General features: G+C 42.3%; 1 protein-coding gene across 1 annotated transcript; it reads right to left on the bottom strand.

Annotated features, from left to right (window-relative positions):
- Positions 1-94: 94 nt before the first annotated feature.
- Positions 95-21,601, bottom strand: DSTYK (dual serine/threonine and tyrosine protein kinase). The gene is made up of 13 exons (XM_009272915.2): positions 21,556-21,601; positions 20,153-20,538; positions 13,335-13,998; positions 10,566-10,840; positions 10,095-10,178; positions 8,722-8,898; positions 8,303-8,432; positions 7,892-8,048; positions 7,021-7,153; positions 6,722-6,835; positions 6,115-6,229; positions 4,386-4,520; positions 95-3,353 (listed from the first exon to the last, which is right to left on the bottom strand). Exons 1-13 carry the CDS (start codon positions 21,599-21,601, stop codon positions 3,166-3,168), a joined length of 2,604 nt encoding a protein of 867 aa, XP_009271190.1. The 3' UTR covers positions 95-3,165.
- Between the last annotated feature and the right edge of the window lie 543 nt (positions 21,602-22,144).

Raw genomic sequence — 22,144 nt, 5'->3', positions numbered from 1 at the left:
GGGGGGCTGCTCTCCCCTTCCCCACATCCCGCACCAGGGTGGGATGGGGGGGGAGCCCAGCCAGCCCCCCTTACAGGTAAACTCCACACTGCTCTTCGGTCCCAAAACAAGGCGGTTAGTGTAAGTAACAGTCCTGTGAATTAAGCTAAGTATCTGGTGCTCCAAGACGCGCAGTAAGCGTCCTGCAGACTTCTGCTCTGGCAGCAAGATACAGCGAAAGCAGCATCGCTGGGGCAGGCTGCCGAAGCCCTCCAGCCCGTTCCTCATGTGAGTGTGTTTTCTCCCAGTTCGTCCCACTAAGCGTAGTGTGAAGGAAAGGCTTAAGACTGGGCTGGGGAGCCTGAAGTGCAGAACAAGTTCCTAGCACCTCTCGGGCCGTACTTGAACCTCGCAAGGACTTCAGCGACTCTTCTAGCAGAGCCGCCTCAGCCACGGCAGCATGTAAACCTCACACCTCTGTAAACAAAGCCTTTTTCCAAAATCATTTTAGGCCTGATCTTCACTTTAGAGCTACAGGATGGGAGAGCGGAGGCTTAACTCCTCACCGTTCGCGGCCATCAGCCTCAGCCTCTGGTATTTAGCTTGTTTTAAGTGGCAATGATCACGTTACTGGAGTGGCACACGCTGATTTGTGTCCATATACAACCGAAGCCAGTCCATTACCTGGCTACATGTGGTACATCGTACAATGCACAAGTTTAAGTACCCTTTTATAACATAACATTAAGACATACTGTAACAAACGCCTTCAGTAGATTGAGGCGATAAAGGCAGCCTTATCTGGGAGAAGAGTACAGGCTCAGCTTCGTCTCAGTGCACCAGGCTCAGAGGTGTTTGAGTTTGGTACTACTTCCAATTTACGTTCTGTGGAATCTTTGAATAAAGTAATTGTTCATCTTGTTTTCCTTGCTCTAATGGGAGGGGGGTGAGAACACTAGTTGTAAAGATAAACAGGGTGTGTGAAATCTCTCAAAACAAGTTCAGTCGGGCAGACTTTATAGCCAACAGGAAAAAAAAAATGCAGAGAAGCAGCTGTACCGAGTTCGGGAAAACCTGCGGATCTACAATGCCACACATGCAAAAAGACAAACCAAATGGAAACAAGATAGCAAGGTAGCTACAAACAACAATAAAAAGGCATCAGGTAAGCGTCTGAGATGGCTACACAGGAAAAGCTATACAAGACATTTCTGGAATTGCATATACAGAGATTTAAATTTTATTCATACATTTATTATTTACAGAAGCTACCTCTATTAATTGCCAGAGACTGACCTTGACTCTCCTACTTTTAAATAAGGTTACTAACCACCACGCACAGCAGAACGGAGTTAATACTGTTAGTGTCATTGGTGGCATGAGTGTGCACCGAGGCAGTGAAACGCCTAACGATTCTACTTTGGAAAAGTATTTGTTCTTCTGCGCGTGTGGTTCTTGGTTGCTGCACTTTCAGCTGGAGCAGCTGGCGAGGCTGTATCTGTATAGAACCACACTGTTAATGCCATCAAGACCAGAAAAATGCCCACACGTGCAAGTAAAAAAGTCTTGTTTTATATTAAAAAAAGCATTAATTCTGTTTATTGCACAAAGAAAGGAAGATTTACACTAATACTGCAGGGTTATGTATCCCTTTCTATTGGTTCTATGTATCCCAGACTATTGGTTGTAATTTTGCTGTATTCTAGCCAATAAATTCCAGCAACAAGGTGCAGTAATTCCACATGCCTACACTACTTTGGATGCAGCATGCTAGCTTTCCTGGGAAACAAAGCCATTGCGTGCTCATCCCCTGCAGCTGGGAGGAACAGTAAACCCAGGGAGAACTTGCCAACTCTGTATTTCCTCATGTAGTAAACAAGGTGCATTTTCTATTTCAGCCTCCACCCTATAGGTATGTTACACTAAGATCAACCAACCTTGCCCCAGAAATGCAAAAGGCAAAGGGCAAGGATATTATTTTCAAAAGCAGCCCTCTTGGGAAGGGCAGCAGGACCACCCCAGCCCATACCTTCCTTGCAAAGGATTCCCCTCCCCCCCATTTTTTATTCTTTGCAATACAGCCAAATTAGAGATCCCAGAGTGAAACGATCAGATGAACAGACACAGCCACAATACAAAGCTACTGAAGAAGAACGAATGACCTGTTTTCCCTCGAGCATGCTCTCACCAAGCATGTGACTTTAAAAAAGCTGAAGAAACCTTATTTTTAAAAATATGTCTGTCATAGTTAGCACAATTTAAAACTGTTATTGCCTTTACAACTAATTCAAAAACCAAATTTAATTAAAATGAATTGGCATTTTCCCCATGGACAGTCATTAGTTGTAATGACTTTGTTTCGGTATTACGATATGTAATCTCTGAGCAGTCTTCCATTTTACCAGAAGACTGTAAAAGAAAGGTCAGGTTTCTTCAGACATTCAAATAACTATTATGAAGCGAATTTACCAGAAAAGAGCTTGTTTACATAAGTAAGAGGTGAAGGGTACGTAAGAGATAAATAGCTTATAACTTGGGGTATTTGCACTGCAGTGGAACAGTAGATAAATCCCCTTAGGTAAAACATGGAAGCTTTGCTCCTGTCAATGTAAACATTTTGAGTGTTGCAAGAAGCTAATACAGAGAGATGCTCTTAGCTTCTAAACACTTTCTAGCCTAGACCCTCTGCTTTCTCCTTCCTCTCCGACCGCACTGTAATCGGTGCCAATCGATAAGTGATTGGGATAGTTGTGTGTGGACCGAAGGCCGCCTAGGACCATCAGTTAATGGGAAGTTTTTACTTTACTGAGTAAAGACTGTCGTGATCAGCTCCTAGCAACGCAGACACTACCTGGAACACACAAGATGCTTTTCTTTGATTGGTGTTTGTGTGGGATTGGCAAAAATCCCTTTCAGTTCAAGGGCGTGGATTTTTATCTCACTTGCACAACTCCATAATAAAAGCTGCAGCGGGGTAACTAGCATCAATGGGGTGTACCGGGGGAGATTTCTCTGGCCGCTATTCAAGATGGAACATCCCCAAGGTCTCACCTCTATGAGCAATCTTCTGGTTGCTATTACCTGTCCCACTCATGTTAGCCACAAAGAGCTACATCTGAAGAAGCCGTCTGCAGAGTTAGGGGTTCAGAACTCTCCCACAATTAAAAATTCTTCCGTGCTTCCTTTTCAAGTAGAGTCATCCAACCCCTTATTTGGGTGCTCAGAGCTTGACTTGCAGAGCCTGTCCATGATCCCCTGCAGCATAGGTTGAACAATCCCCAAGAGAGGGCGCTGGGAAGAGTCTCCGTCCCAGCAGGCTTCCATCAGCTGCCAGCATTCCTCATCGAACACGGGAAGACGCTCCGGGCGAACTCCTGGAAAAACGGAGAGGGACCTGGTAACCATCAGTACACCTCAAATCTGAGAGAAGCTTTGTCTGACGCTCACTACTTTGGTGCAAGCTGAAGTGACTAAAGTGGACTGTCCAGGGTCTACTGCTATTAATAAAGGCGTACATTTCAGCAACGCCGCTGAGACATCTTTGGGAGCATTGCTGAAGTCGCTCGGGAGATCATGCACACTTCCAGAGGATGGCCAACACATTTAGTTTCACTGGAGCCTCCTCTTTGAAGCTATTTGGGAACAAAATGAGTACCCTCCTCTATAAGAAAACCAGTCCCTCCCACATCCACTCATAATGGTGCCTTTGGGAGAAAGTTCAACATGAGAACAAGCAGCGAGTGCAGCATTCTGACCGAGTACAAGACTCGCTCATCTGAGTTAATCTTTTTCACATGAGAAGGGGAGAGATTATATGGACAGGAACTAAGGACACAAAGTAGTAAAGCATTCTGATACCACAATGCAGCGTGAAGGATTAAGCCACCACTAAATATAGTGCTACACTAAACCTGCACAGGCAGTGTAAGTTTATATTTTGGGGAAAAGCTATGAGTGTGTTTTACTCAACATCCAGCTTGCTCAGCATGCTGCATGTTAAGCACTTGAATGCACAGATCTCCACAGCCTCCAGAAATTGCAAGGGATTAAACATTCTTTAGGGGATCATGCCTGGCTGGTTCTGGGGTCTGTTTTACATCGTAAGTGTTGTACTACTTCGCATGGTTTAAGCGGTGTGCTAGCACAGCTCCTATGACACTATGGCAAGGAGGTGGTTAACTGAAAGCCTTTTTTTTGTTATTCCTTGCTAATTTTAGTTAGACTTTCAGTAGAATATGTCCAAGTTTAACTAGATAACATTACTCTTCAGGCTGTCAATGAAGCAATACAACTCGTATTTTTACCTTTCGGTTCCAAGAGGATAAAAATGGATTTCCTAATCTCCTCTCAAATTTTACTGAAGTGTAAGTTATCAACCAACAGAGTTCAAAATAAGCCATTTATACCTCTTCTAACATTGTTCCAAAGGTGATCTTTGCTTGCACATCTCTCGAAAGCCTCTGGTAACTTCACGTGTCCCGAACAAATGTACCAAAACAGAATGCCAAATGCATAAACATCCACTGAATTATCATACTTTCCTGTGACAAAAACACATTTGATCAGCAGGGCAAACATCATCTTCATCTCTGGAAACTGAGCAGTCTGAACTAATTTCAGTGTTCCACTTCCTCAAATTAAAACCACAACTTCATTGCCGGAGGGCAAGGCTTGAATGAAGCCTAGTAACACATCAGGAGGCATTGCCAAAGGTGGAGGGATAAAAGTTAAGACCTTCCATTCTCAGAGGATTTATACGCTTAACCTGTACCAGCAGTTCCCAAGCTGAGGTTCACGGACCACTGCAGGTACAGGTGCTCAGGTGTCTTTCAGACTTAAACACCAACATTTGTAAGCCTCAGTTCTGTTTACGCTTAACCTGTACCAGCAGTTCCCAAGCTGAGGTTCACGGACCACTGCAGGTACAGGTGCTCAGGTGTCTTTCAGACTTAAACACCAACATTTGTAAGCCTATCAGTTCTGTTTGGCTCTGCTGCTAGCTAGCCCAGGAGTCTGACGGAGCTAACATCAGCCTCTCAATCCAGAGTTTGGCAATTACTCATTTATAGCAAGTTCACCCACTGCATAAGAAAAGACTGAGCACAGTAAGCGTGTAAGGGCTAAGCCAATGCTCTCCTCTGTAAGGTCAAGGTCTAGCCTGCCAGTCACGAGTATTTCACTGTTAGCAGTGAGAGTGAGAACCACCTGAATAATACTCTCCAAATTAAACACAAATAGGGTTGCTTCGATTTGACTGCAATCTTGTCAAAGCAGGGACAGCATCTCAGATAGACCAAAAGGATTCTGCTAAGTGTGGTATGGACCTCTAAGCGCTACCATAAGATGCTTGCACAGGAAAAAAGTTTAGAGAGAGAGCCTGCCAGAAGCACAACACACAGTGAATTTGAACACACTCCACATGTTAGTAACAGCTTGGAAATTCCTTACTTGGTATCCATTCAAAAAACCACGGGATCCTTTCTGAAGTATTTGCCTATGAAAGCCAAATATTTCCAGCTTGCTAATAACTAATAATTTAACTTTCCAATTGAAAGGGTATTCATCACTTCAGCAAAGCTTATGAATCCCACAGTTCTCTATCAAGTAACCATATCTCAGTCATTTAAGACTGAGACTTAAAATACAGAAAAACACCATACTATGCATTCTAGTCTTCAATCAGGCAGTCTTCTGATTTATTTTAATTATTTTTTCCTCATAAGCAAGTTGAGATATTAATTCAAAGTAACAGCCTTCAAAATTCAAGCCAGAGTGAGACAGTAGCGGATTCAATCAACAAGCATACCTGTAAAGAGCTCAGGAGCCATATGAATGGGTGATGAAAGCCAAATATTTCCAGCTTGCTAATAACTAATAATTTAACTTTCCAATTTATTCATTATTCATCACTTCAGCAAAGCTTATGAATCCCACAGTTCTCTATCAAGTAATTTAAGACTGAGACTTAAAATACAGAAAAACACCATACTATGCATTCTAGTCTTCAATCAGGCAGTCTTCTGATTTATTTTAATTATTTTTTCCTCATAAGCAAGTTGAGATATTAATTCAAAGTAACAGCCTTCAAAATTCAAGCCAGAGTGAGACAGTAGCGGATTCAATCAACAAGCATACCTGTAAAGAGCTCAGGAGCCATATGAATAGGTGTGCCTACAATACTGCCAGACATCATGGCTTCTGGTTTGCAGAACCCCAAGTCAGTGATTTTGGCTCGATTCTTTTTGTCAAGCTGTAGAAGAATTCATACACAGGCAACTGATAACCACACTTCTCAGTTTTAGTACTGCATTTTAATATTAAGGCTTTAACCTCTGTTTATGTTTGAAGGGTTGGGCATTTATTCTTCAGTAAGCTTCTCTGATTACTTGGCTGCTCTTGGACTTTTACCTAGTTAAGCTCAGTAACAAGACATGTCTTCACTTGTCTTCTACGTAGAGGGTGTGGTTGGGGTTTAATAGAACTGCGAACTGGAAGTCCTACTTGTAGCTCAAGCTCTCTACCTTCAAGAGAAGTCACTCTATGGCTCCCTTTCCCCTAGGCTTTCTGCCTGAAAAGGAGCCAGGGAAACCTCACTGCAAGGCTCGTTGTGGCTAACAATACCACAAGTTAAAAGATCCTGTATGAAGAAAACTGTTACTTCACTTATATTATGCTTCTCCCTCCCACTAAAAGGGCCTCATAAGACTTCAGGATTAGTCAGATACAAAAAAGTTTTCCTTACCAAGACATTTTTAAGTTTGATATCCCGGTGCACAAGTCCCTGACTGTGAAGATAACGGATTCCTTCAACTACATCCAAGGCAATCTGTAATCGTGTTTCTAATTCTAGCCCAGCCTGAAGAATAAACAAACACAGATTTAATTCCTACAAATGGAAGTTACTTTTGCTTACTCTTATTTGCCAAAAACACTGAAGACTAAGCAATTCTAGCTTTGTTTTACATATTAATAGATACTTAGGTATGGATTTTTTAATGTATATATAAAAAACGTATATACATACACACAGATAGTTGTTACCTTTAGTCCGGTATAGAGGTCTCTGTGCAACCGTTCCATTATCAGTAAGACGGCAATGCTGGAGCCTCCTCCATAGCCATAATCTATCACAGAACCATGGAGATGTATGAGCCGCTCATGTGTCTGCAGAGACCTAGAGAAAGTTCAGCACAGAAAGCTGGTTATTTTTATATCCTTCCCTCCACCCCAGGCCAAGCCTCACCCTGTAAAGGAAAAATGCTCAGCAGCTGCAGCTTTAGCACAATAGTAAGATACACCTATACCATGTGCCGTACAGTAAAAATACACAGCACCCCACAGTTCTGAGGACCGTAACAATATACAGCTGTCTTACCCAATTAAACTCAAGAAAGCCTATTAAAGGTTATAGTACCAAAGAAATACTGTATTATTTCAGCCGTCTGTACTGCAGCACCTGCCTGCAGCTGTTTACTGAAAACGAGCTGTTTTCTGCAGCACAGACCCATCATTTTCTTTTGTGAATTCAGGTAGGACGAAGACAGATTGGGAAAGGAGGGATGATTCAACACCAAAAATCAGGGGAGGAAGAACTGTTTGCTATCATACTCTATTAATTCTAATTTAGTCTGCAAAATAGCAAGCATTCTCTGGCATCTACGCTGTTCAAATCAGGTTAAGACAGAAAGGAGCATGCCTGCCTACCATTCTGCGCCTGTTGCATTTTTGCAGTGGAACTGGCAAGCTGTCTTGCCTTTGCTAGAAATGGCAGCTTAGCATTTTGTGAGCTCAAGTCACTGATTGCAGAGTAGAATTATAGCAAGCAGGGTTCTGCCTATGCAAACGGCGTTTGTTTGCAGTAGCGAAGTTAAGGAGATCCATGTGGAATGAGAAAAGCGCTTACGATACACACCTCATATAGTGAAACTCAAGTGCAAGGTCATTCCAGTGCTTCTCATCTGGAGGAACAACAGATTTCAGTGCACATGGGAAATGCCCTCCCCAGCTGTCACACAGATAGACCACGCCATACTGTCCTCGGCCCAGCTCACGGCCCAACTTTGGTTTGCCTGTAAGGCACAACATCCATTTAGTTAGACATTAAAACGTGTTTATTTCTTCCCGTACACTATCAGGCTGGCAGCCCAGAGCTTTTCATGGGCCAACAGCTGCACAGTTCAAGGTACCCAGTATGTGTCAGATGGAGGCTTACCGAAGTAGCTGAGTGAAAAGCAAAACACCCCTCCTACTCCTTTACACCCACTGACTGCTTCAGAAGGAGGGAGCAGAAGGTAATACAGAGAACATCAAGCACAATGCTCACCATGTAACAGCACATCCTGGAGGGACCTGCTCTCCAGCGAGAGTCGCGCTAGCCGAGGAGCATGATCTTTCCGCACCTTCAGCCACAGGTCTTCTGTTTTCTCCAGCCTGCCAGAATGGCCGTCTTCTAACTAAAAGAGATATCGCATATACACTGTAATCCTGCCTGGTTTGAAGCCCTAGTGCAATGAGGTTGAGGGTCTTTGCACAACTGAGTAGAGATCCTACTTAAAGCATGCCTAGTTTAGAAATAGGACCTTGTATTAGGGCACTCACATCAGCTCTGCCACCTCCACCTACAGAATGGCAGCATTAACTGCACGGGCTGCTCTTTTAGCTATCTCTGCAATTAAAAATCCTCTTTCCATAAGTGGCAGTGTACAAAACAAGACCTCTTCCTTAACAGCTCCACACACTCACCTGTCGTAGAGAAGCTGCAAAAGCCTCATGGGAACTGTTTAGCCTGGTCCGGAACTGGCTGCAAATGCTCTTGGCTAACTTGGACGCACTGAGGCTCTCGATAGCATCCTGAGCAACTTTCCTCTTCCAGTCACTGGTGATGGCAGGTGGGCTGACCCATGTAATCCGCTGGATTATCTAGTAAAACAGGAAACAGAATTAAGGCACTAGCACAAAAAAGCAAAGGGTCAGTCAATTTACTCAGACTGCTTAGATACCTTGTAATAATGCAGTCATCTGCTCACAGAATTGGGCTAAATAATTACTTTATAGTAACTGCTAACAACTTAGAGGTATTGATCACAATACTGTTGTACATGCACACTAAAGAAGAGATTTGATTTTTCTGAAGATCTGCTCAGTTCATTCCTACAAGCCAACCATCCTTTCACGTCTAACCGAGAGCATACATAGCTAGACACTTGGAAAACCACACAGTTGTGGTGCAGCTTGTAGGCTGAAAGAACAGGCAGCGTAAGCAGTAACCCAGAGACTCAGGAAGAGAGATGTTCCTAAACTGGTGAAAGCTACAGAGAAGCAGCCTTTTGCTGGACAGACACACTGTCAAGGTGCGGAAGTCCTAGGTGTCGGTATGCACCACTTCCCTTAAATTGCTGGGTGATTAAGATGCCCTGCCCCACCCTTTATTAGAAGCCACAGAAATCCAGCTGCTGCACACCCAGTCTGGATCCTTCTCCCAGGCTGAAGGAGGAATCTGAAGGTTTGTTACCGCTCAGTCTGCACTGCGCCTATTTGGGAAAAACTCATATTCCTCTCACCCTTCATACAAGGAATCTCAAGAGGGAGAAGGCAGTAAAGGTCACCAACAGCTCAGAGCAGGAACTTCAGAAAGATGAATGCTTTAACAGGCAGAAATTTAAAACAAAGACCTGAGGAAATCTGGTCTGCTCTGGAGGGAGAAGAGTGAATTGACCTGAATCAAGATACATTGCAAAACAAACAAACAAAAGAACCCACAAGAAAGCCCAAAAACAAACAAAAAAACCCACAAAAAACCCAGAAACCCAAATAAATAACCAGTTCCCCAAAACATAAACAGCAAGAGTTTCAAAATGCTGATCATCATTCCTTTGCTGTTTCAGAACAGAAAGAAAACACTAGAAGTATTTGCTTTAAATTAAATATTAGCATCACCAGGAATAAACTATACACATAGCCTTAGCACTGAGTGGGGAAGCAACAGCTTTCCACAATGCATGTGCCCAGAGTCAAAGTTTAGAGGGCAGCTGTGAGTATTCATATTATTCTTTGCTCCAAAAACATTTCACTATACAGTGACACATACTAGAAATAAATGATAAAGATGCCCATACCTGTTTGATCTGTTCCCACAGCATCCTGGTTACTGTTGAGCCAGAGTGGAAAGTGACTTCAACATGATAGGCTGCATTTAGTATCTGGAAAGCAGAGGAAAGATGTAAGTATGGGAACTTTGCAAGCTATAGTCACTACAAAATTTGCTAGATCCTCTGAAAATGAAAAAATGGACACTGTATGGGATACTGCATGATTGACTTGGTTCAATTTATTTATTGTATTAAGCTCATAGGTGTTTCCAGGCTGTAATCTGATTACTATATACAGATTTAGGAAAGGTAAGTACTAGGCCTTTAAGTGACTATTCCCCAGTTTTAGCACCTCCCTTAATGACACTAGACCCACACATACTCCAGGAGTTGTGTTCCTCTAATTTCACTGAGCATCTCAGTCTCCTACCACCCTTGCTGGATCAGGATAAAGACAATTATTAAGAATATTCTAGACAGCCATTTAAGCCACCATACCTGTTTGAGATAATTGCTTGTGATGTGTACAGAAACATCCTTTGACTTCTCCAAACTCCTTGCAGGATGTACTGAAACCTCCCAAGACTCCTCCAAGCTCTTCAGACATCTCTCCAGAGTCCCTACAAAGCTCTCTCGCAGATAGTCCACTGAACTAATTAACTTGTTGGCAACTGCTTGGTTTAACCGAGAAATAATCAGTTCCTGAATTTGCTTAATACAGCACTTTATGTCCTTGGAACTAACAGGTTCCCCATTCTCAGGAATGATGATATCTGCATAAAAGAAAAGAAAGAGGCACCTTTTGTACTCAACATACCACTGTTGCCACAACAGCTACTGAGAGCTGCTTTGAGTGTTTTGCAAAGGAGCTACAGCACAGTCCCAGTCCAGCCAGCTTCTGCTCCAAACGCTCTTTTGCTGTTTTGCTCCTTCAGAGGTTCATTACTTTAGACCCAGATATATCAACCTGAGGCCAACAGTCAAAGAAACCCATGAGCAACAGAAGAACACATATACTGACTATTACAAAGGATTAAATTTTTGCCAGTCTACGTGTCTAATGCTACAATGCCAGTTTTACGGAGGTCCCAAAACCAAACCTGCAGATTCTGACTTACTTGGTATTCTGTGAAAGAAAGTACTAAAGCATTAGAGTAGCTCCAGGAATGCACATCTGGTACTCCAGTTTCAGGGAAGCTAAAAATCAGATCTGACCAAGGTGGAAAATATTCTGATGTTTGCTTCCATTCACTGGTGTACAAATTCTCAGGATACTCAACTCTAACACCTGATAGACTCTACACAAGCATTCTGTAGCTACTACAGGTTTAACAGTTGTACAGTGATGACAAGCCAACTATCATCTCAAAAATTAAAGGGCAGAAGCACAAAGCTGTCCTTCTATCTAAAGCAGTACAGATCAGGAAATTCTTCCAGGCCATGCTGCAATCCATAAGCACTGCTGGATGTTGAATGTTACAAAGAAAGTGATGTAACAGCCACACCGGTTACATGAAATTTTTTTCCTGGGACCTTGAAAAGGTTGATTACCACTTGGTATTTTTAAACAAACACTGAGCAATCACTGCTCATGCACTGTAACCACTCTGAGCAGTACTACATTACTACCAGGAGCTGAAGACCTTGTCTCTGGATTTTGGCCAAAACCAGTCTAGCCTACTTAAAACAAAATCCAGTGATCGGCAGATGGCATTAGCTCCCCAAAAGAACATCTTCCTCCTTTTAGGATATTTCTTCAAATACCGATAGCCAACAAGATTCTACAATCTAAGTGATATTTGTTGTGCGTATACACATATACACACATTTACTGCGGGTGTTTTAGCTTGCGCTGCCCCTAAACATACTCCCTGCACGTACAGAATCCTGAAACTCAGGCACTACAGTGCTCCAATTCTGTAAAGAGTGGGACAGACAGAATACAGGAATTATTACCTATCCTGATAATGGCGCAATAGCAGCCCAAAAAGGTAGAATTAACACACTCACTATACCCCTAGCGTATGCTAGTTTGTTGGGGTTTTTTGCAGCACGCAAATAGGTTAATGTTGCAATTAAAACAAGCTCTTTATGAGGACGACATTTTGCATGGTCACTACAAAGCAAACATTTCAAGAAACAGGAAATATCTTATCCATTTCCCACCTGCAGGAGCAAAAACAACCAGATCCTAACCTGCAGGGTTAAACATAATCCATCATCTCTCCTCTTCGTCCCAGGAGATAACACTCCAATTTGAAATTGGGAGGAAGTCGAGACAAACAAAATTATCTAGAATTTTCACCTCTCTCATGCCTCAGAAGAGCACTCAATTCACAAAAAAATAATTTCTTCTAAACCTAGAGTTACTTCTGATTTTATTTTAAATAGAAAAATCTTTCCCCATCAGCCCAGTGAACTGCATTTCCTTAGAACAGAAACGATTGTTATGGTAAACCTCTGCTTAGCAAGCAGAGGAGAAAAGAGCTGTGGAGTATCAACCTGCAAATCTTCGCTTTGATGTTTATGACAGACCACGTATTCCTGCAGACAAAATTTGGATAGCCTCTCGCCCTTCGCGGTTTACACATCATTCTGTATACTTCCAGCTTGTGTGTCCCTGGAAGTTCTGGTACTAGAAGATGTAGTGAGAATTCTCACATTTCACAAAAAACACACACTAAACACCAAGCGTAGGCCTCAGGAGCACAATATGTTGTGTTGATTGTTTTTTTTTTAAAGGAAAACCTTACTTACCCAGAAGGATTTCATTTTAGGAGGTTCTATACCCAAAAGTCTTATGCAAACCTCTCTCAGACAAAGAAATCAAGCAGAAAGTACAAATCAAGCCTTCACCGCTAAAACTCAAACAGCTTTTTTTCTTAGGACAGATTTATTCCCAAGTCTCAACGCAACCACTGAGGCAGAGCTGAGAGCGTTATTTTCTTCTTCGGCAGAACGGGGAATTAAAACAGAGAAGTAAAATACCCTAATCCAGAACTGTCCAGCAAGCTCTGGAGGAAAAAAAAAGTCTGATTTACAAGAAATCAAGACTTAATATGTTCAGGCTTCTCATTTAAGGACAGTGCTTTCTACCCAGGAGACACTACAGAAAAAACCTTTGTGTATGAGTTCTGAATTTTCTTGCAAAGTCACTTGTCTAGACTGCCATTCAACCGTCCCTTAGCAGATGGCAAACATTACTCTGGCACTCTCCTTTAAAGCCCCTAGCCTCTTTGTTCCCATTACTCTCCTGCCAGTAGTTACCTTTGAATTCCATATTAGCAGCATCCTCCAAGAGCTCCTCTTTCATATTGCTAAGTGTCTCTATGATCATGTCCTTCATCTCCTCTTGTTTGCGGTTGGCAATGTTCATCAGAGACTCATATAGCTCGTTCTCCTTCTTGCGGGTATACTCTAGCCTCTTGGGGGTGATTTGCAGGTCTCGCTGCATGTCGAAAGCCTGATTGATGAAGATGTTCAGGCAGCGGCAGTGCACTTCATTTAAACTGGTAGCTGCTTCCACGAGATGCTTCTGAAGCACCTGCCTGGAAAAAGTGCTTAGGAGACGGAGCTTCTCAAACTGCTCCACCAGCATGCTTTGGGCATCAGCATCAGGACCGGGTGCCCCGCAGCTGCAGTGGCTGGTACTCAGGTACTCCAAGTCCATCAGCTGGCAGTAAAGGGAGGACTTTTCATGATCAGTTTTTTTGGGAGAGATCAGCTCAACCCCCAACTCTGGCACTTTGAAGAAGAAAATGGGCAAAGAGAATTTCTCTTTGATTTCGCGCAGTTCATTCTCATCTGATGAAGAAAGTTCAGCCTCGCTGATGGCAAAGATGACAACAGGCAAGACTTGGTTCACATACTCTCCCAAGGTGGCTTCAGCAGACTGGAATCCACGACATGGTGCTACCACAACATCTACTTCCTAGCAAGTGAGGAAGTAAAAAAAAAATAGGTTTGCACAGATCCTTTTAAAAACTGACACATGCAAAAATGCACCATAATTCATTCACAAAGTGCAAAACCAGAAACATTCAAACCCTTTAGAACAGTTATGGAGTCTCACACACAGCATCATGCTTTAGTATGTAGCCTACCTGCAAGGCTAATGACAGCCCCCTCGCAGGGATGCGGCCAGACATGGATTAGCACCTACGGACTCCAAAACTCTTATTTTGTACCAAGTGCCTTTGAATTTTAGCCTAGTTCAGAACAAAACTTAGAACAAGTTTCCCAGGTAAGTGCTATCGCAGAATAGCTGTTATTCTTCAGCTTATAGCTGACCCATTTTGCACCAACCTCTCCCAGTAAATACACTCTCAACCTCCCACTGATGTTTACCAGATCTGCAGCTCTTTGAGGAGATATTCATGCTGTCAGTTTTCAGCGTGGCTACCAATGGTAGAAAGCACTACACTAGCCACTACTGCCAAGACAAAGGCAGCACAATAACCGATTCCAAAGAGTTCACAGCCAAAGGACAGACAAGGAGGAACAGATGGTTGTAACAAGCTTAGTTATGACTTTCTTCAAATCCAACCAAAACCTAAAAGATGTATTTTATTTACTTATTTTCTTACTGCACAGAGTTTCACTGCTTTGGTCATATGCTCCTGCTGACACCGCTTCTTACTAACCCTACTAAAAAGGGCCAGTTCTGAAACCTGCTTCCTTCCCTTCCAAGGACGTAGACAAGATTCACCTTTGGATATGCGAGAAGAGTGTTAGAATTGCATATATTGCTCTACTAAAATAAGGAAAGAAAATGTCAAAGGATTTGAACTGAAGACAGCATTTAAGTACCGTCTTCCCAACTCGTAACAGGGGGCAATAATTAAGAATTCTTCAATCATTTTTCTCCACCAGAAAAATTAAAGACTTGACCACATCTCCCAACTGCTCTTAGAGCTAACAGGAAGTCATTACTGCCACGGGATTCCCCGGCGCTGAACTCAAACCTGCCTGATGCACAGGAGGTTGAGCAGAACGGGATGTGCAGTGCTGCAATATTCACCAGGACGGATGACTCACGCCAGCGACTGTAAACAAAGGAGGAAGCCAGTGCTGTCTCTAGGAGACAGGGAGAAAACCAACACAGACAACCGAATACAGCATGAGCAACTGGTCCTTCTGTTTCCATAGAGGCCTCTCAGGCTGTTCCAAAGAGCATTAGCAATATTTCATGCCCCCACCCCCCCTTTTTTTTTTTTAATGTCCTACAGAAGTTTAAGCACTGTCTATGCATCATCATACTATTAGGATCAAGTCTATATGGGGAATACCTATGACTCACACTGGATTCCTGAAATTTTTAAAGCTGGTTCTCACAAGGTCACACCGCTATGAACACACTCGAACACTTCTGACAGAGCTGTAAGCATGAAGTTGCTGTCAAGTAACTTCATTCATGTTTTCCATAACTAAACAGCCCTTTTTAAAATATCAAAGCTTCCCACTTAGCAATCTGAACATCAGGTACGCAAATATCAGAGTTACAGCTCTTCCACTTAAAATATGATGCACAGATGCTGTCAACAGCAATACAAAAAATACAGTTTAAAGAGAATACCATGCAGATACACTACATACTCATCTATGGATTCAGACTTGCAATGCCAGGATGACCACTGCATCCCACATCCCTGAACAAAAATTAAAATCAAGGATCAAGTAGGTCTTGACCTACAATAAGACAAGTGGAGTCTCACTAAGTGCATTCAGGGACCACTCAAGTGTGCCATTTTACTAAGTCAACAGATAATTCCTCGTTTCCAAATCAGTTAAAAAGCATTTATTTGCTAGATCCCAAGAGGGCCTTGTCCTATTTTGCTAGGCTTCGGGCAGTTTAATCCCTGTTTGTTTAGTTAACGGAGGTGCTAAGAAGCTAACCCAATTTAGTCAGATTTTTACCCAAACTCCAACCAAGCAGGTTATGATTGAAGGCCAAGCTCAGTCTTTTTCTAAGCCAATTTGAATACTCTGCCTTCCAAGAATAGTCTGTGAATTACTGAAGTCTGACAGTTACTGCATTTACTACATGTGATCTAATTTCATTGCCTCCCTATTAATATGAGGTATGTATATACCCCTGAATTTTCTATTTAGAACTTTTTTTTTTACACCACACTCCCCCCCAATTTTTCTGAGATCTTGCCAGTTTATTCTGTTTCCATGGGGACCTGAGTCAGAAGTTCAGTAACTCTATAGAGAATCCCAGGTAAGAAAACTGAACTACAGCTCTGGTCTCCAGCAAACACTGCTGTCCTTTACAGAACGTTAATTGCTTTGACTTTGTGCAATGACTCTGAACCCCACTTCATCAGGGAATTTCATTTTACCTTTGCTGAAAGGGCCAGCCCAAGAAAGCCTGTGAGGTGTACACACTCACAAAACAAACTGAGAAGCAATGCTTTTTTTCTGATCACAAACTTTTCCCCTGTAAAAGACATCACTAAGCCAGCAAAACTAGAAATAGAGAACAGGTTTCACCTGGGTGGAGGAATAATTTCATGATGCTGGCATTTTCAGTATTTCTACCCTCAGTTATGCCAGCATAAAGGGACAGAGGAGGAAGACTTCAGGTACTTGATGCTGGTACATGGCAGGAGCACCTCAGCATAGCCCAAAGTAAACTGATGCTGCGTGGAAGGAAGAGTGTCTCAGCCAACATGAAAGCTTTTCAGTTTTCTGTATGAATGCCACAACCAAGCACATTAAAAACATCTCAAGAAGGAGATCAGGGCATGTTCTTCCAAGTTTTAAGCAGGATGTACATTAAAATAACCACCCAATAGGTACTTAACCACATTCTTTGGTACTTGTAACAACTACTAATTCATATGACCTCAATCACTGCTATAGTATCTGAAGAAATGCAACAATAAACCAAAGCTAACTCAATTCTTCTGTTAGAGTTCATAGAACCATCTTGTATTTCTTCATTCATTTTCCAGCTTTGCCAGAGCAGCTGAAAATTTTTCTCTCCCTACAAGCCCTGCCTAAACTTTTCAGCCCGAGACTCGAAGTCGCATGAAGCACAAAGCAAGACAAAGGCACGAAAAAGGAAGCTTTCAGCCCTGTTACCCTCCTCCCATTCAGCTGTACTATCCAGATGAAAACCAATACTTCAGAGAAGTCCATTTCAGCTTCCAGGCACAACTGATAAGATTTAGGGAAAGAGCCAACTGTTTACTCCCAGTATAAATCTAATAATCTGTCTGGCTAGATGGATTATTCCCCATGACCTAGATGCATTCCTGTGCACAGTGATCCCCAAGGAATAGAGCAGCTTTGCCAAAGTTTTTCCTTCCCTGGTATTTTACACTTAAAAATAACTAAGTTCACATACCTATTAGCACAAGGTAGGGTTCTCACAGCAGCTGACCCATGCAAATGAAATTTTTGGCTCCCTCCTCCTCACCCCCTTTTCTGTGAAACAGGTTTTGATTTAAGACATCCTTCAGTAACACAGAAAAGCAAGCATGGTCCCATGCTGGATATCAGGCTGAAGAAAAAAAAAACTCAGGGTGCTCCACTGGCAATTCAATATTAAGAAGTGGTATATTCTACACTTGTATTGAATTTATCTCCAAGTAAAAAAAGTAGTTTAGTTAATATTTGGATACTGTTAACTTACAAATAACTTAGCCTTTCTTTACTGGAGTAATGGCTAATGAGTTTGGATTTAGCAAACAAGTATCTGCACCAAGAAGCATGATTCTGCATTAAGTGCCTGCACAAGACAGCAGCATGTAATCTAGGTGCCCAAGCCAGGCTGTGCAACTACGTCTCTTGGTAAGAGATGCTTAGGCCTGAAAAGCTGCACAGCATTCCCCAGGTCCTGAAGTCACTGACAGCTCCTTTGATGGCAGCCTACTGGTAGATAAGTGTCCTCACTATGGGGAATGAATGTGATTTCAAACAAACACACAAATGAAATTCTCATCTCCTATAACTGTTCAAGCCCACAATAAGGACCTGCAAATGCTTCTTCAAATCCTAGCAAGGTGTTTGAATATCTAGAATGTAAGGTTATCATGAAACACAGTATTACTTGTAAGCACTCTGCTGTTGGGAGAAAAACAGATGAAAATACAGGGATTCTAGGTAACAGGTGGGGTAAAATTCAGATTGATTTCCCTCTGCCCAAAAGGTGCTGAGCTCCTCCAAATTCTTTGATTCCTGGGCACATCTAAATCCTTAAGATCTGTATTGAATATCACGTTGTCATCAAGCATGCAATTGTTATCAGACTCCTAGTTTTGTTTCACAAGTTAAGAAAAAGCAGAAGTTCCTTCAGAGTAGTTCTGCAGACACGCAGCTTTGAATAGTGTCCAAAAAAACTCATCCGTTATTCCTCCAGATATATATTCCACTAGTTACAGAAGTAGTGCCCATGACTAGCAGATATTTACTTTAAAAATTTTGCTGTCTTGGTATATGCTGAGCAGAGCTGGAGAACGTGCATTAGCTAGAAGGGCGAGAAAAAACCACAGGTCTCAACAGGAGGTCAGACTCCTGTAATTTAACAGGAAGCTATCCCTATTACCTGCTAAGATGCATTATGTTCTCCTATCAGCCTTAAAAAAATTTGTTCTTCCTTTAGCCCCTTGAATTCATGTAAGGAACCCTTTGAATCAATCTGAAGCTAGCTGTGATTCACCCTCCCTCTCCTTCTATTGGAAGAGCTTTTTATTTCACCAACCCTTTTCAAATTAATCTGAGTAGCTGTTTTCATCTAAGTGTCCTAAATATAACCAAAGCCAGACAGAGAGATCTTTGTCACTCACATGAGAAATCTGAAAGAGGGTTGTAAACTGCAGTGAGTCTAAACTGGCCCATATAAAAACGTAACCAAGTAAAAGAAATGTAAAGCTAAACACTCTTTTATGCATAGCAAGGCAGGATTTTACAAGCAGAAGATCCAGAACAGGCATTTACTTTGCAGCACCAGCAGCTGATCTGGCGCTCTCTGGGAAAGCAGTGGATGCCTCACATACAGTTTATACAAACATGGCACTTCTGTTCTCTTTCAGTGGATACTGGAAGCCACAGACACACTACAACATAGCACTGACTCAGCTGGTCTCATTAGGATAGGCTTAAATTTAGCTACAGGCTGGGTTTGTAAAACATATTTCAAGCTGATGAAGATCAGACTGGGTCTTCATTTTCTGCCTATTTACAATCATGACTCGATTCATACATCCAGAAAACAAAATTACCTTGCCATTTTGTTGTTCAACTATGAAGTTCATACTCTTACTCATGAGACAAGAGATCATATTCTTTTCACTTAAGATAATTAATTCTTAAATAGAAATTGCTATTCCAGATATTCGACTGCCAAACACAATGCTCCAGAAGTATTACACTGCAATAACAAAGGCACGACATAAGATATGAAATACAGTGAAAGCTCATGGAAGCTATAAAAAGCTATGAAATACACCCCTCACCTTTAAAGATATTTGCCAAACACCAAACTGCAACACTCACAGGACAGGAACATGTTTTATGGACAAGTGAAAGGAAAGTCACAAAGCAAGATACTAACCATGTTAGAAACAGCACTGTGAGCAGACTCCCACCTTTCTTGTTCTTAACACCTTCAATTTCCATTGACACCACCGAAATGTAAAAAGCCACCCTCTCAAATGAAGTCAGGTCATTTCATCAGATGTTAGAATTAAGCTTTTTCTGACAACAAGCTCTTCAGGACAGAGATAAAGTACATATCCTTGTACGACAGCTTCTAGCTACTATCAGACAGCAAAGCTAACTCTGAACCTTGAAACTGGAGTAAAATTTTAGAAGACACTTGGAGTTACATCTGAGTAAGCTTGGCTTCTGAGATGGAGGGAAACATTACAGAGGAATCATAACGCTAAGAGTCAACGTTGAAACAAAAGCACACAAGCATAGACAGTGATGTCCAATTAAAATCCTAACACCAGACTTCCATCTTCTCTTTAATTAAGAAAAATTCCTATGCTTGTTTACACCATCAGCTTTATTAGGGTCTACAAATGTTACATCTTACATTCACTGTGACAATGGTACATGGGCACCTAAGTTACCTTTAGTAGTGAGTACGGCAGCATGACCTCCAGCTCCGCTATCTGGTGAGCAGGATCTTCGCTGTCCCCACGAATTTCTAAGTCCTCCTCTGGTATCGTGTCCCAGTGCCCTCGGTGGGCTGCCATCATATGGACCAGTTCATACTGCTCAGGCAGCGCTAGGCTAATCCGTGTTTGCGTCCCATGCGTGAAGCGGATCCGTCGCCTCTTACAATTCTCCTCATTGCTGATTTTGGTGGTAGGGAGCAGCTTCTCACCCAGCAGTATGTTGAGTAACTGGCACTTGGCATTACAGTTCTGGCCAAGAATCAGAAGGCAAGGGTGCCAGCTCACAGTCCGCTGGAGATGCTCTTCCTCATGACGAGGGAAGGAAATGAAATTCTGCCCTAAAATTGAAGACAGACTGCATTAGAACAGGTTGGCTGAACAACAAGTCTCATATCTCTAAGCCAGCTGAACGCAAAAGTTCAGACATCGCTGCCCCACAGCCCGCCGAGAAACCCACATAGCACCAAGAATTTGCTTATGTTTCCTGAAACTAGTGTCAGCAATTCAGCATTTCTACTGCACCAACACAGAGGTCCACAGTAGGTTGATTCTCACAAAGCCTTTCAGACAATTTATTACTGTTCTTCCCACGTATTTCACTGGAAAGTGTTTACACAGAGCTCTCTTCAGCAGGTTAGTGGAAGACTAATGGTAGGCCCTAAAAGTCAAGAGGAAACAGTTGTCAAGGTTGAAACAACCAAAGGGCTAATTTTGCCTTGGGCTGGAACAGTGTTTCGCCTTGCTCCAGAGTTCAAGGAGGCCCAATGGGTCACTAAGGCTAACTCTTCCCAAGTTTTGATGGCTTGGCTACACAGAACGCTCCTGTCACATATCAGAAATAAATTCAATCAACTATGAATCGGTGACAGTTCTGCCCACACACTTAAAAACGTCAAATACTTTGCATCTACTGAATCCCAAGAGTACTACTGCACAAGCGTGGTGACCAAAGTCTAGGATCATTGACATTAAAGCAGCAAAACCTCCTCTCTAGCCTCAAGGAAAGGCATTCTTGCAAAATTGCTTCTCTACATGAAGCAGATGACAAGACCAAGTTTGCTGAAACATGGTGGCAGAACTAATAGCCTCTGCCAGCAGTTCCCTATGACAAAAATACAATCACAGCATCTAAAGAAACTGTCACGCTTTCACCAGCCCCTCTTTGCTACCAGCCGGAAGGTTCCTGGTGCAGTCTAAAACACCGTAAGAAACAGCTTCTCTCCTTTGATCACACTAACAGTACACATCTTTCCTAACCTATAGAGTTGAACTAAATAGGCACAGTTTGCCAGATATTCTTATTAATTTTAAGAACAACATTTAAGCTGCAAAAAGAAATTACTCAACATCTGTACCTTTTTCAGAGTAGCAGGACTCCCTGTAATCACTCTCCTTACCCATCTTCCACCTGAAGCATCAGTTGTACCATCCCACTAACCAGGCCCTTTGAATTCTTAGTCCATGATGCTGCAACTCCTTGCATTTGCCTTACTACATTAATTCAGTCTCAGTACTGAATTTAGCTTCTGTATTCTTTTACAAGTCCTAAATACAGCTTTTCCCACGCTCAGTCATCTAAGCTGAAGTCTAAGAAGCTTTGCGTTACCTTATGCATAGCAACAGAATAATTCTGGTAGTACAAAAAAAAGGATACAAACAAATTCCCCCATCTGCTGCACTTCAGCGCAATCCCCGCGAGTACAAAACAGCTAGTGTTCCACCACAGCCAGAGCACTAGCCCATGTTCCCAGACTGAAGGCAGATGGTACCCAAGAATGAAATGGCAAATGGACACACCAGTCCCCAAAAGAACTGCCAAATCTGAAAGCTATAAACCAGTACGATTGCCCTGATATCAGGCAAACTGACAAGAACGGCAGTTTAAAGATAGACTCAAATACAATACAGCAGAGAAGCACCAGCAGGGATTTTGTAGGGGAAGGT

This window comes from Aptenodytes forsteri, unplaced genomic scaffold, assembly GCF_000699145.1.
Source record: "Aptenodytes forsteri isolate BGI_AS27 unplaced genomic scaffold, ASM69914v1 Scaffold142, whole genome shotgun sequence".
Taxonomy (NCBI): domain Eukaryota; kingdom Metazoa; phylum Chordata; class Aves; order Sphenisciformes; family Spheniscidae; genus Aptenodytes; species Aptenodytes forsteri.
Note: the sequence above shows the minus strand (reverse complement) of the source record. Positions and strands in the feature narration are given on the sequence as shown.